This window comes from Condylura cristata, unplaced genomic scaffold (genome assembly GCF_000260355.1).
Source record: "Condylura cristata isolate star-nosed mole 26May11 unplaced genomic scaffold, ConCri1.0 scaffold00003, whole genome shotgun sequence".
NCBI lineage: Eukaryota > Metazoa > Chordata > Mammalia > Eulipotyphla > Talpidae > Condylura > Condylura cristata.
This window is the reverse complement of record NW_004567104.1, coordinates 31,358,633-31,371,753: the sequence shown is the minus strand read 5'-3', so window position 1 is coordinate 31,371,753 and position 13,121 is coordinate 31,358,633. Positions and strand designations below refer to the sequence as shown.

Genomic DNA, 13,121 nt, shown 5'->3' with positions numbered 1-13,121 from the left:
TGTGGTTTTAATTTGCATCTCCCTTATTACGAGTGATGTTGAACATTTTTCATATGCTTGTTGGCCATCTGCATTTCCTCTTTGGAGAAATGTCTTTTTAGCTCTTCTGCTTATTTTTGCTGAGTTTCATCAGTTCTCCGTATATTTTTGTGATCAATCCTTTTTCACTGATTTTGTGTGAGGAAATTTTTTCCAAATCAGTGGGCTGCCTGTTTGTTTTTTGTAATGTCTCTTGCTATACAGAAGCTCTTTAACTTGATGTAGTCCCAACCCTCTTACTTTTTTACACTGTATGTGAATTCCCAGATCTGAGTCATTGGCCCCAGTTTGGATGGCCGTTTACTTTCTCTGTATTTCATGTGCAGGACTGGTCAGTGATGAAACTATTGCTGTCTTACAGACCTACCTGTGGGAAATGACCAGCGGTGTGGAGGAGATCCCCCCTGGGATCCTTAATAAAGAGCATATCATCTTTGGCAACATCCAGGAGATCTACGATTTTCATAACAAGTAGGTTGGGGAGGATTCCAGAGGACCACTTAGGTTCAAAAAAGTACTGATGTTGGGTTCCCATCAAGTGACTCAAAGCTGATTTGGCCCATCCTATCTGTAAACTATTATCTGGCATATTTTCTAAGTTAATTGCTGTCCAACTACTTTCCCATTCTTCTTTTCTGCCTCTGCAGTTGCCCAAAATTCCTAGTAGTAGCAAGTATTCATTCAGCCAAATCCCAGCTCAGTTTTCTTCAGGAATCTAACTGGCAACTTTTCATAACCAGAAAGATTGATTACCAGGAAGAAAATAAAAGTTGCTTTTCCCATTCAAACATGTTGGGAATTTTGACGTTAGACTTCTTCTGTGATGGACCATTGTACCTGGGAGCCTTGTGTTTCAAATTCCATTTGTTTGTTTTTTTCAACCTAAATATTTCTTCAGTGCTCAGCAACAATAACAAAAATAAGTTGCAGACAGACAATAAAAATACCTAGTGAAACCAGCTCTTGATAGCTTATAGAAGAATATCAGTTGGCAATCTATTTTATTGAAGTATGCAGTCAGTCAGCCCTGAAACATCACAACTCATTTGTCTAGTTCCTGACTTAAAAATCTTTCTCACAGCTTACAAAACTAGATGTTTCTTGTTCATAGAAGGTAAACAAAAAAATAGGTGTGAGTTATATGAGTTATGTGACCCACTAATCAAAATATTGGTTTTTCAAAGTACTAATAGAGGGACCCCCAAGACACAAGTCTAGCCTTCTTTCAGCATCCCAGCTCAATACTGCAGCACACATTTCAGAGGAAATCCCAGGGTCAGACTAGTCAAGGGTTTCACGGATTTAAGTAGTCATGTCAAAAATAAAATCACCAATCCCAGGAGTTCCTAAGGAAGCCATGTGTGCAGGCATAGCAGCATCCTGAAACAGACTCTAGAGTAGCAGTCAGTGGAGTTCTCTGCAGTGAAGGAAATGTCCCACCTGTGCTGTCCAGAGCAGTTGCCACTAGCCATGTGTGGCTTTTGAGCACTTGAACAATTACTAATGTTACTGAAAAATGAACCCTTAATGTCATTTAATTTAATAGATTGATAAGGCTTGTGGCTCCCAGATTGACAGTCCAACTCTAGAAAATGAAATCTCCATACAACTCTTGGCTAAAAATGATCAAAAGACAAGCAAGAATTGGGTGTAAGCAAGGACCTTGAGTCCCAAAAGTCTTGTCATCTGTTGATGATTAATCCCATTATGTCATCAAATAGCATGTTTAAAGAAGATAAAATATGTAGCTCCCATAACATCATAACATGTTAACCATACCAGATTATGAAAGTAGTAAGTCTTCACAGGAAAAAAAAAAAAACAAAAAAAAACTTCTGACTTTCTATACTCTGGAATGTTTAATGAAAGTTCCAGGTTTTCTTATTTTAATTTATTTAATCACAAATGTTAGCACTGTCTATTTGGATTGTCTGGAACTCGCCAGACATGGAAATATTCTCTCCTAATGCCCATTAAGTGACATCCCAATAAGTCCATTTGACTAAATGCTGTCATATAAGCCCAGCTCAACATTATCCATATCTTCCTGGATATTTGAGAAGCTGTTGGACTAGTAAGCAGTAAGTTGTGTTACTTTATTTTTCTGATCTATGATCTCTGGGATTTAATCAACTTCCTCCATAATTTTTTCAAATTGACTAAGTATGGATATCTAGAGATCACAATATGCTCTTCCTATGATTCCTGCTTTTGCCAAATCAATGTGTAGGTGAAAAAATATCCATTTCAAAATTGATCAATTACTACAAAATGCCCAGCTTAACCTTGCCTCTTATTCTGGTTTTATGATCTCACACTAGTAAGCCATAGAAAGCACTTTGGTAGTCTTTTTAATAGCTGAAAATCTACCACCAAAAATATAGTCCTGAAAAGACCTTTTTTAAAAAGTCAAGTGAGACCCTATAAAAATCCTGTGTTCTATAAATAGGGGAATAAATTAAGCTATCAAGAACATAGCTACCCAGCAAATGTTACCTGTTTATAACATTATAAACAAGAAACAGAGCAACTCTGAACAACTGAAAGAAATATTACAAAGGTAAAGTGCTCATCTTTTCATAGAAGCACCTCTTCATTCTTGTAAAAGCCACTGGACTTCTTGGTTATATTGTTTCTAAACCCATAGTGATTTATAAGCAGCAAATAATACTTGGAATTTGAACAGATAGTTTGATACCTGCAGCATAAAATAAAACTTGACAGGAAAGGCTGCAGAGAAGTTGCAAAAATTAGGCAACAGAATCCTGCCATCTCTGGTCATGGGCTACTCAGTATTAGTGCACACGATCCTACATCCCATCATGGACCCTAACAGTGAGTGCATTGGCATAATAGCTGATGTTTCATATTAATTCTGATTCATTAGCATATTGCTGGTTAAAAAACATGGACATATGTAATGTATTTAGAAATCTATTCACCAGAAACAGATATTTTTAATTATCCACAATTAAGAGACTATCCAAGAAAAGTTAAATATTCATTCCCTACAGGTTTTACTTAACTCATAATGTTTACTTTCTACCGATACATTACAAAGTTTGATTAACAGTAAAGGTATAATACCTCTAAACTCTAATAAGTAAGAGATAAAATGGCATGAGTCAACTCTGAAAATTAGGGAACTCTGAACTGTGTAAGATACCATATTGTTCATTGTATAACCCCAATATCTGGTACATAGTAAACTTTCAGTTAATATTGGATGGATGGATGGATGGATGGATGGATAGATGGATGGCTGGATGGATGGATAGAGAGACAAAATAGAGTTATAATTTTCAGACACAGCAATCAAGTATTAATTCAGTCATTTGTGAAAGTTTCAAGGTAAGGAAAATCATTAGGTATGACTTTCTTTCTCTATTGCTACCAGAACTTTTCTGACCTAAAAAATAATTGATTATCTGAATGAAAGAGCTTCCTAATGGAGCTTCTTAATGGGAGGAGCATACAATAGGCCTAACACCTACTTGCTCTGCACAAATAATTAATTACTTGAAACATTCCATTTTTAACCTGAAAATATCCAATTCTTTTGAACCCCATTTGTTTACATCTTCCCTAAGTTACAATGAACTTTTATCTAACAGAGAAATATGCTCCTCTCATTTCTAGTGCATAGCTCAGGTTATTTGCCCATACTTCAGCAAAAGAGAAAGGGAGGGCAAAAGGAAAACAGGAAAATGGAGAGGCAGAGGGAACCAGATTGACACTGCCTAGTTAACCCAGTTAGTACCTAGATCAAGGGTGATATGATGAATATGTTAATATTAATAATAGTTAGTATGGATCCTTCTAGATGCTGTCATTGTCAAAAATGACCGCCAAGATTAGCTTTATGTGTGCAAGCTTGTGTGAGCTGTTCACATACACACCTGTGTTATCTTTCTCTAGGACCTTTGTCAACAGAGGTAGTGAGTGGAGAAATTCCCAAGCACCAGCATTTCAATAAATAACAATTCATACATTTAATCTAGTTCCTAGAAGCAGTGGTTTTAACACAAATTAGAGGTTTAAGTGGAATGATACTTTTTCTCTCACTGTCCCTATTTTCTAGTATCATTTTTTCTAGAGAAATATCTAGATAAATGACACCTATACAAAAAACTAGATCGATTTCCACTGCATTTTACAAAGCATTCCAGGAGCAGCATTACCTGAAATAAGTCAGTTTTTGGCAAGGGTTGGAAATGCAGATGGAGACCCATTGCCAGGGCCAGCTGTCCTTGCACACTCTATCCTTCCCGGTAGTCCAGAAGCCACCATATTTGCTCTTGGCCACTCTGACTGCACACCATCCTGGGGGGGCCCTGCCCAAAGCTGAGGATGGAAAGCCTGAGTTGTGTGGCACTGAACTTAAAGTGCTGGCCAGGCCAGGGTCAGCCTGCGAAGGTGCAGGTTCAGGGTGACCATGGTCAGCCAGAACTGTGTCGTGAGTAGCAGAGGGTAGAGACAGGTGTGCGATGAGGGGAACCACTTGTGAACAACAGAACTGGCCCATATTTCTGTCACCACCCTCCCCGCCACCCCCAGATTCCTTCTTGGGCCAGACATACACTAGTTTGGAAATTAAAGTTGCTCCCCTATAGCGGTCAAGCATAAGACCTGGCCTCTCAGTTCTAGGAAGCAGTTGGTAACCGAAAAAAAAAAAAAAAAGAAAGAAAGAAAAACCTCAGTTTGAGTAGTGGAAGAGGGGGCACTTGAGATAGAATTTAAGTAATAGGTTTGATGATTACACAGGGATCACCCCTTTGTGTGGGAGGAAAATTTCAGCCAAGACCCTCCAGGGAAGGCGGATTGAGCAGGGAGTGTGAGAGAGGAAATGGGGTGAGTTTGTGAGGGAGGATTAACCCAGGTGAACATGGGGCGAGGTCTGGCTATGACACCCCCAGTTAGATTTGTCAGATCTGTGTATGTGAATTTAAGAGTGGGGAGAGACAAGGGTGGGGGCGAGTGAAGTCAGAAAAAGTGTGGAGGTGGGGAACACAAAGGAAGGAGAGAGACAGTGAGGTGAGGGAGTGGGAGTGGCAGACCTATGCAGAGGGGGAGTGGCAGAACAGAAGGTGGGTAACAAGGGAAGGAACAGCACAGGGGGGCAGAGGAAAAGACATAGAGAAGGAGCAGGAGCAGAAAATGGTAGAGGGGAGAGAAAGATGGCTGAAAACCTAGACCTCTCTGGACCTATGATTTTATTGCAGTGAGAAGTTCAGTGAAATGCCATTCAATTCTTTTTAATCATTAACCAAAGAAAAAGATTATGTAGATACTGTGTTGATACACACCTGCTTATATAATAAGGAAATTAAGTTTTGTGAAATTAACACCCTCACTGTTTGTGATGCACTCCAAGATTTTGGGTTAGGTTCCTTTTCTCCTTTTTAATACCTGTTGCCACCCACGGAATTGACTTTACAGCTCTATGAAATACAGTGGGTGGGTCTGCAGTGAGGAGCTGGCTCCACCTGGTGGTGATGGGATGGATGTGCAACCCAGAGCCCCTGGGGAGGGCCACGCTGCCAGGCTGCTTTTTTTCTGCTGCCTTTTCCCCCTTTGCCTCTCCTCACCTTCCTAACAATCCTTGCCTAAAATAGGAGTCAGGTGATTCTCAGGGTCAGTGTGATCATCAAGCTGCTGAAACTACTCCCTGAACCATCCTCTCCTGCCTTGCTAGAAGCAGAATAGCTGCTCCCATCTGCCAACCAGCCATCCTTGCCCTGCAGTCTAGAGCCTGGTATGTGCTAGGCTCTATCCATCTGGTCATTAACATTAATGGGTTCTTTAGAAGCAGCCTCTGGTTCCACTTATATGGAGTCTCTCTAGAATTCCACTCCACATCAGATAGGCAATAAAAGTGGTCTCTCCCTGAAAAAAAAAAAAAATGCCATTCCATCCCACATTGATAGACAATACCCTTGGCCTCCTGCAAATAAGAGCCTGATAACATTTCCCGTGCCCTCCCTCCAACTTAATTTATTGATTTATCTTCCACACTGTTCTGTTTTTTCCCCTAGCCACAGCCCCACCTCCATTAATTTCCTAACATCTAGTGTTCCAAGTGTGTGTGTTCTTATGCGTGTACACACATGTATTCCTTTTCAGATGCAGACTGAACCCTTTAGGTTAAAGTCTGTTGGCTAGACCACATTGTGAATCCCTCAGGTAAGGTTAAACTTCAGAAACAGTGAGACTATACTCCAATTTTATCACTGAAGAGAAGAACAAATTTAAAATAATTCAGGGAACCTTTGTAATGGTGCTGTTTCCATGGTACTTGATGACAAACTTCAGAGAGCTTTTCTACCAGTAAATGCTAGAGGCTTCATTTCCCACAAATCCAGTGGGAATCCTCTTCCACCTAAAGTAATGATACATAATCTATTGCATCATACTAATTTATTAAGTGTGATGACATTGCTTAGATCTTGACATTTCTTTAAAAGCTTGTCTCATTTCTGAAAGAACCATAGACATTCATACAAACATTTAAACTACTTGCTTTGCTTATTCTCCCATAATTTATTACATCTGATTATCAAAATAGTGAGGACCAAGATGTTGCTATAGAACAGCTGGGGGGAATGTTCATCATTTGTGAAGAGTGTTGTAGCCTCATGTGCTTTAATTTAAACTAGGCATATCTATTTGAAGTAGGTGGAATAACATAGATTAGATTTACATAATCTGTCAGCTTGATAACTTTCAAATTAAAAAGCAAAAGGAGTTTAATATTGTCACTTGCCTTTGACAATTGCAAGGAGAAGACAGTGAATATCCTACTTGAAGCTATACATTGATCTGCCCAATACAAGGAAATAGGTGCTCGTTAGTTCTCTTTTTATGTAAAAATTTAATCTTACAGAGTTGTAAGATCTGAAAACTGGAAGCACACTAAAATCTAGGGCAGTTACATTCAAATGCTGATCTGTGGGCTGGATGCCTCAGAATTACCCAGGGCCCTTTTCTGAGCAATGCAGGAGCTCAGCTCCTCATCACGGAGGGCCATGCACAATTGGGGTCCACTAACTAGGGTCCCCCTCAGTAAGCATTCCTCTCACAAAGACGTTTGGATAGCACTCCATATTGTATCTACTTTGGAGATTTATAATGTGTCTCTTCAATTAAATAGGATTCTGAAAGTCCTACAGTAAAGAAATCTGCTTAACGAGGCATTCCACAGATTTAAATAATATGTGCACTTGGCATCCAATTTTTGCATAATATTCAACCAGAGTCTCCCAAGATACGGTTTAGAGGAAGGTAATCTACTATAGATTTTTCCACAGGGATGTGGTGGGGAGAGTTTCCTAGGCATAAATCTCTAGAGTATGATACATGCGATGTGTAGTTATCAAAGAGAATGTGAGTTTATTAAGACTGGGACTTTAAAATTTAAAGTCCATTTATTACCTACTATATGCCAGACACAGGGTTGGGTTCTTTACCTATGTGGATTTATTAAATCCTTACTACAACCCCATGAAGTTGTTTTTTGAAGCTTAAAAAAAATGAGACTGTCTCAGACTCCTTGCAACTCACAAGTAAATGTGAACTCTGACTCTGCAGCTTGTGTGTGGCGAGGGAGAAAAGTGAGATGAGCAACAGTAGAAGGATGTGCTAGTGGTGGTTACTGTTACAATTTTGCTGTCCAAAAAGACATTAATGGTAGAAATAATACTCTATGCATTTAATTCAGAATAGTGCTTTTATAACTTAAGAAGTTTCAAAGTGAGTCTCCCCATAGGTATTTTGAGAGACATACAAAATGTCAGGGTATTGCTCTACTAAATTACCACAATTTTTAGTAAAACTCTCATCAATATCTAGATTGATGATCAATTCTTTGGCTGTAATTATCATTGTTTACTTAAAAGTGAGCAGACCAATGACTTGGAGTCATAAGTCAAGGAGTAAGGGGAACTCCCTGGTCATCATGGGAGTCCTTGTAGCTTCTAAAACAAAAATACAGTTCTATATCCTATGTGGAAGATCACTCTTTGATCCTTATTGGAAAAGAACCTATATACCATGGGAGTTAGCTTTGGGGACTGGAGTGAGAATACTAATAATTGTCTGAATAAAGAGATTCCTTGAGCGGGCAGTGAAGGTTCCTGGGAAGTTGGAAGTGTCGTTCTAGGTAACAGGGTTCAAGAGTCTCCCCTTTTTCATTTCTCTCATTCCAAGTTCTTTCTTCCTCCTACATCCTCCTTTATTTAAAATAGTTCACTTTCTTTCACCAATCCTTGACCTAGAATAGCTTATCAGATGTTCTACCTCCTCTTTCCAAACTATTCCAGCTCCCACACGCAAGGCCTCTTCAGTCCTTCATGGCTCAGAACTGGATTTCCATTCATTGTCTTCACTGAGCTTTACCTTGAAGGCCAGTCTGAGAAATGACCAGGTGAAGAATGTCTCAACACCTGAAAAACTACATCTGATGACATTGTGGTTTATAGTATTCAGTGTTTCTCATGGAAAACTGCCATATAATAAAGCCTATAACTTTTGGAATTCAATTACAGAAATAATTACATATATATTTTTTATACTTGTGTGGGTGTATATGATGAGCCAGATTGCATCTCTTTGCAACAAAAATTTATGTTTCCTTTTTGGCCTTGAACAAAATTTGATCCTCAATTATAGCATTATATAATATATTTTTCCTATATTCATTTTTAACAGCCATATTAAATGTACATATCACCTGAAATTCTTCTAAAAGCAACACTAAATATGACTTTATTGATTTTTGAGCACTGTGTATTTGCATTTCTAAAGCCCAAATTGCATTGTATTTACCTTGGTCTGTGTCTCAGATCAGGGTTCTCTAAAATTCACACATCAGGAGAAAGATGATTATCATCAAATTGGCACTTCTAGGAACCCCCCCAAAACTTTAAATGATTTTTTATTATTACTAAGGCAATATCAATTTATTATATAAAATTTTAAGTTGCAGGAGGACAGAAAGAAAAATAATAATCTCATCAATTCTTATTAGCATTTTGGTCTTTCCAATATAACTTGCAAAAAATTTTAATTGCACATATGTACTAAATATTTAAATTTTAAACAATATTTCCAATTCTACTAAAGAAAAAGCCAGTAACACATACATGTAACCCATAACCAATTGTATTGCCAAAATGCTTCAGCAAAGATAAAGTTAAATCAGTAACACTTTTTTCCCAGTAGTAGAGGTAAGTAGTGAAATAATTGAAATAATTCAAGACTGCTTTTTACCTTTCAATTAAATGTTTAATTTATTTGAAAATGAAATAGCATAAGTGAAGAAGTCTTACCCATCACTATCTTCCCACCCTGTCTCTTCACCTGGTTTCCTATGGTAATGACTTTTTTAAAAAACACTTTATATAAGTGTTATTGCATGTAGAAAGCTATATGTATTTAATGTACACAACTTCTGAGTTTCGGGACAAATATATACCCATGAAATCATGATCACCAACCAAGTCATACACCTGTCCATCACCTACGAAAGTTCCTCCCATCCCTCTTGTTGTTACTACTATTATTATTGTGTAGTAAGAACACTTACCAGAAAATCTAGCATAAGCTCTAACATAGATTTAAAGTAGAAAATACAGCATTATTAGCTATAAAGTTCTAGCTGTATAGTAGAACTCCAGAGCTTACCTTGCATAACTGAAATATTACCCTTTGACCTTTAGTTTCCTGGGTTGGAAATAAGAACATATATTTCCAACCTCAACAAAAGACAGCATATTATATACAATCTTCTATACCTTGCTTTTTTCATTTATCAGTCAGTCCTGGAGATCTGTCAAATGCAAACATAAAAAGCAGTGAACCCACTATTCACTTCGGTGGATGTACCATAGTTTATATCCTGTCACCTTGCACACCATCTTTTGCTGCTGTGAACAGTGCCAGAGCGAGTAGTCCTGTGTACTTCATCTTATGTATGTGTGGTTACAAGTACAGGAGATTTTCCAGAGTTAATATTGCAAAGACAAAAAGATATGTTTTTATTGTCAAATTGCTCTTTGTAAAGATTATATTGATGCCATCTTATATTTTCATTGATATGTTTCCCCACAGCCTCAAAATTATTTGAAAATCATTGTGTGATTTTAAAAAGCAAATTCCATTCCTGTTAAACCAGTTGTTTAATATATTAATTTGAAATTGGTATGGTTAGCTATGATTTACTAACATGGAAGGATGTAATTACACAGGTACTCACAATGGTAGGTAATGCAATAGTAATTCAATTCAGCTTTGAAATAGAATAAGAATTTTTTCCCCATTAAATTTTCTGTCCTGATGATGTCTGCCTTAGGAAACATTAACTATGGATTTTAGCATGAACTAACTGGCTATTGATGGAAGAAGAAGGTTAAGAATCAGAAGCACTGTAGGATTCAAAATTTTTCTATATTATCTCTAATGTTGTAATATTTGCTTTGTTCTTTTTGATATCTATTTAGATTGATTTTCTAATAATCCCCAATTACCTGTATTTAAAAAAAAATCAGATTTATAATTGCTGTTGTAATGAAATGCCAATATCAGTAGAATATTTAATTATTTTCAGTCTGAAAAATATAAACAACTGAGAGAAACATTATTTTAAGTAGCACACATTAATAATTGAGTATATTTTAATAAAAGTAGTTTTAACCTATTTAGAATCTCACCACATATCATGTAGAAAGTAGAGAAGTCACATGTAAATATCTGAGAGTTTTGTGGAGTTGTGTTAGTATTAACATAACCCTCTGGGGTGGTCAGCAGAACTGGGGATCTGATTCTGTCTCTCTTTACCCTTGCAGCATCTTCCTTAAAGAGCTGGAGAAGTACGAGCAGCTACCTGAGGATGTGGGACATTGTTTTGTTACCTGGGTAATCTACCTGAAATCCTTCTCCTGCTGCCCCGGGGTGCAAATGGCACCAGATGGCATTACTGTTCCGTGCCTGGGCTGAGGATCAGTGTCAGTGCCAAACTAATGCAGAGTCGGGTTGTGAGAGGGGCCACCAGAGAAGCAGCTTCCCCTAAGAGAGGACACCTCCTTGGGAAACATTCTTAGATACTGTGCTCAAACATCATCTCTAAGGATTTTCTAAAAACGAAATACCTATCAGGAGAACAAGACCACCGCCATCCATGGGATAGTTGTTGAGTGGTTCTAACTAGTTATCTTTACAGGATTAAGCTTAGGGACTTAGAATGTTAGGAATTCAACTAATCACCAATTCCATTTTTTTTTCCTTAATGGAGAATAACAGACCCCTTGAGAATCCACCCCAATTCTGACCTACAAGGTGTTTGTTTAGTCATTCTCCCTTTTGGTGCTATTGTCATAGGCCAAGTAAAAGTGAATATACCAGATTACGTAAGTGGAAACATTAGCACCTCCACTCCACATTATTCTGCACTCATGAATAACATGACATTGGTGTACATATCTCCAAGGAAACCCACCTTGGACACTAAGTGCAACTAAACATGATACCCTTCCCCAGGGTCAAGAGTTACAATACTTAATAATTATCTAATTATAACTTCCACTCAAAGTGGGCCAATTACCTGTCAAAATGTCTTCATGACTTAGAGAGTTTATACACTCAATATTCCTACAGAATAGAAAGGGTGGTGTTCTACTTTAGATTTTCTACATGGAAACATTTCAGATGAAACAGGCTGCCTTGGCACAGGTTATAAATATCACAGCTAGTCCCACAGCTAAAGACCTGAATTGTTTTCTTTTCATGATACCTTAATGTCTGCTTCCTGGCATACTCTCATTTATTAAAGAAGTCTCAGATTGCTGTTTAATTTGCATTAGAATACTCTAAGTACATGAGCTCATTCACATGCTAATAAATTATTATTTATTAGGCAGGCAATGTAAAGAAAAAACAAAATTGACCATTAAAGAAGCATATTTTTTTGTACTTTGTGACATACAATTTGTGGATTTGCCTTAAAATCAAGCACAAGTATGAGTTGTCAACATCTTTTAGGGATAACAGATGCCTCGTAGGTAGTAGATAAACCCTAAAATTGGTTTTATGCACCCTTTGGTGCATAAAACATATATATCTTTGGCCAAGAATTATCCTAAGGTGTCTTTCTTAGGTCTCATGATCTAAATATATGAGTGGTACAGAAATAAAGTGTAGAAAAAATTACTTACAATATGTTGAAAGCTAGGACTGCTACCAAGTAGTCTGGCGTCAGATGCCTGGACAATCAAATTTTAGATCATTTAACCAACCTGTGCAACAGTTTTTATATCTGTAAAATGGAAAAATAATAGAAACCCAATATAAAGATCTTAGATAATCAGATGAGTTAATATACATAATAAAAATTAGAAAAGTGCTGACATAAATGAAACCTGCTATAATTAACAGATATGTAGGCTGCTCTTTCAGAAGACATCCCAAATGTTCTGTAGCCAGTAAGATGGACAGCATTTTAAGAATAGAAGTACTTCATAGCTAAATCCATACACCTTTCCGAATAAAAAAGGGTTTAGCAACAGTAACCCAGAGAATCCTGAAAGAAAGAAATTTTCAAGGAGTTGTACGGTCTTCTAGTCTTGAAGTAACAATCTGGGTGTGAATTAGTGGGACAGACCCTGTCCCAAAAGGTCATTCTGCTACTTGGCATATCCTAAAAACATGTCCCCATTGAAGACATTTGGAATATGAACAGGTCTACCTCTAAAATCATACTTCATTTTTATTCTTTGCTTTTTGACTTTAGAGCAATTAAGTCATTGTTTCAAGATGGGAAACAATTTTAGGTAATCCAAAAAGGGGGATAATCTCTAAATAAATCTGTCCAACTTCAGATTTTTCTGATTCTTCCTAGCTTAGAATAGTGTCTAAATGAGCTCACTTTCAGCAAGCTCTCTGCATTGCTGAAATGAGGAAAACATAGCATGTTTGTTAGGAGGGTATTGGCCAGATGAGCCCAGACCACTTGCCACAAAGAATCCAAACACTGAGGTCTGAGAATTAAAACTATATAATCGTTGCTGGGTCCTCTAGGTCCAATGGACAGA

The 13,121-nt window shown here is 37.5% G+C and overlaps 1 protein-coding gene across 1 annotated transcript in view; it reads left to right on the top strand.

Annotated features, from left to right (window-relative positions):
• The window catches only part of KALRN (kalirin, RhoGEF kinase), a 408,565-nt gene that overhangs the window by 194,560 nt on the left and 200,884 nt on the right, over window positions 1-13,121 (top strand). Inside the window, exons 24-25 of the mRNA XM_012730450.1 lie at window positions 401-510; window positions 10,881-10,950. Coding sequence (XP_012585904.1) covers window positions 401-510; window positions 10,881-10,950 — 180 coding nt within the window. The remainder of the gene's footprint in view (window positions 1-400; window positions 511-10,880; window positions 10,951-13,121) is intronic.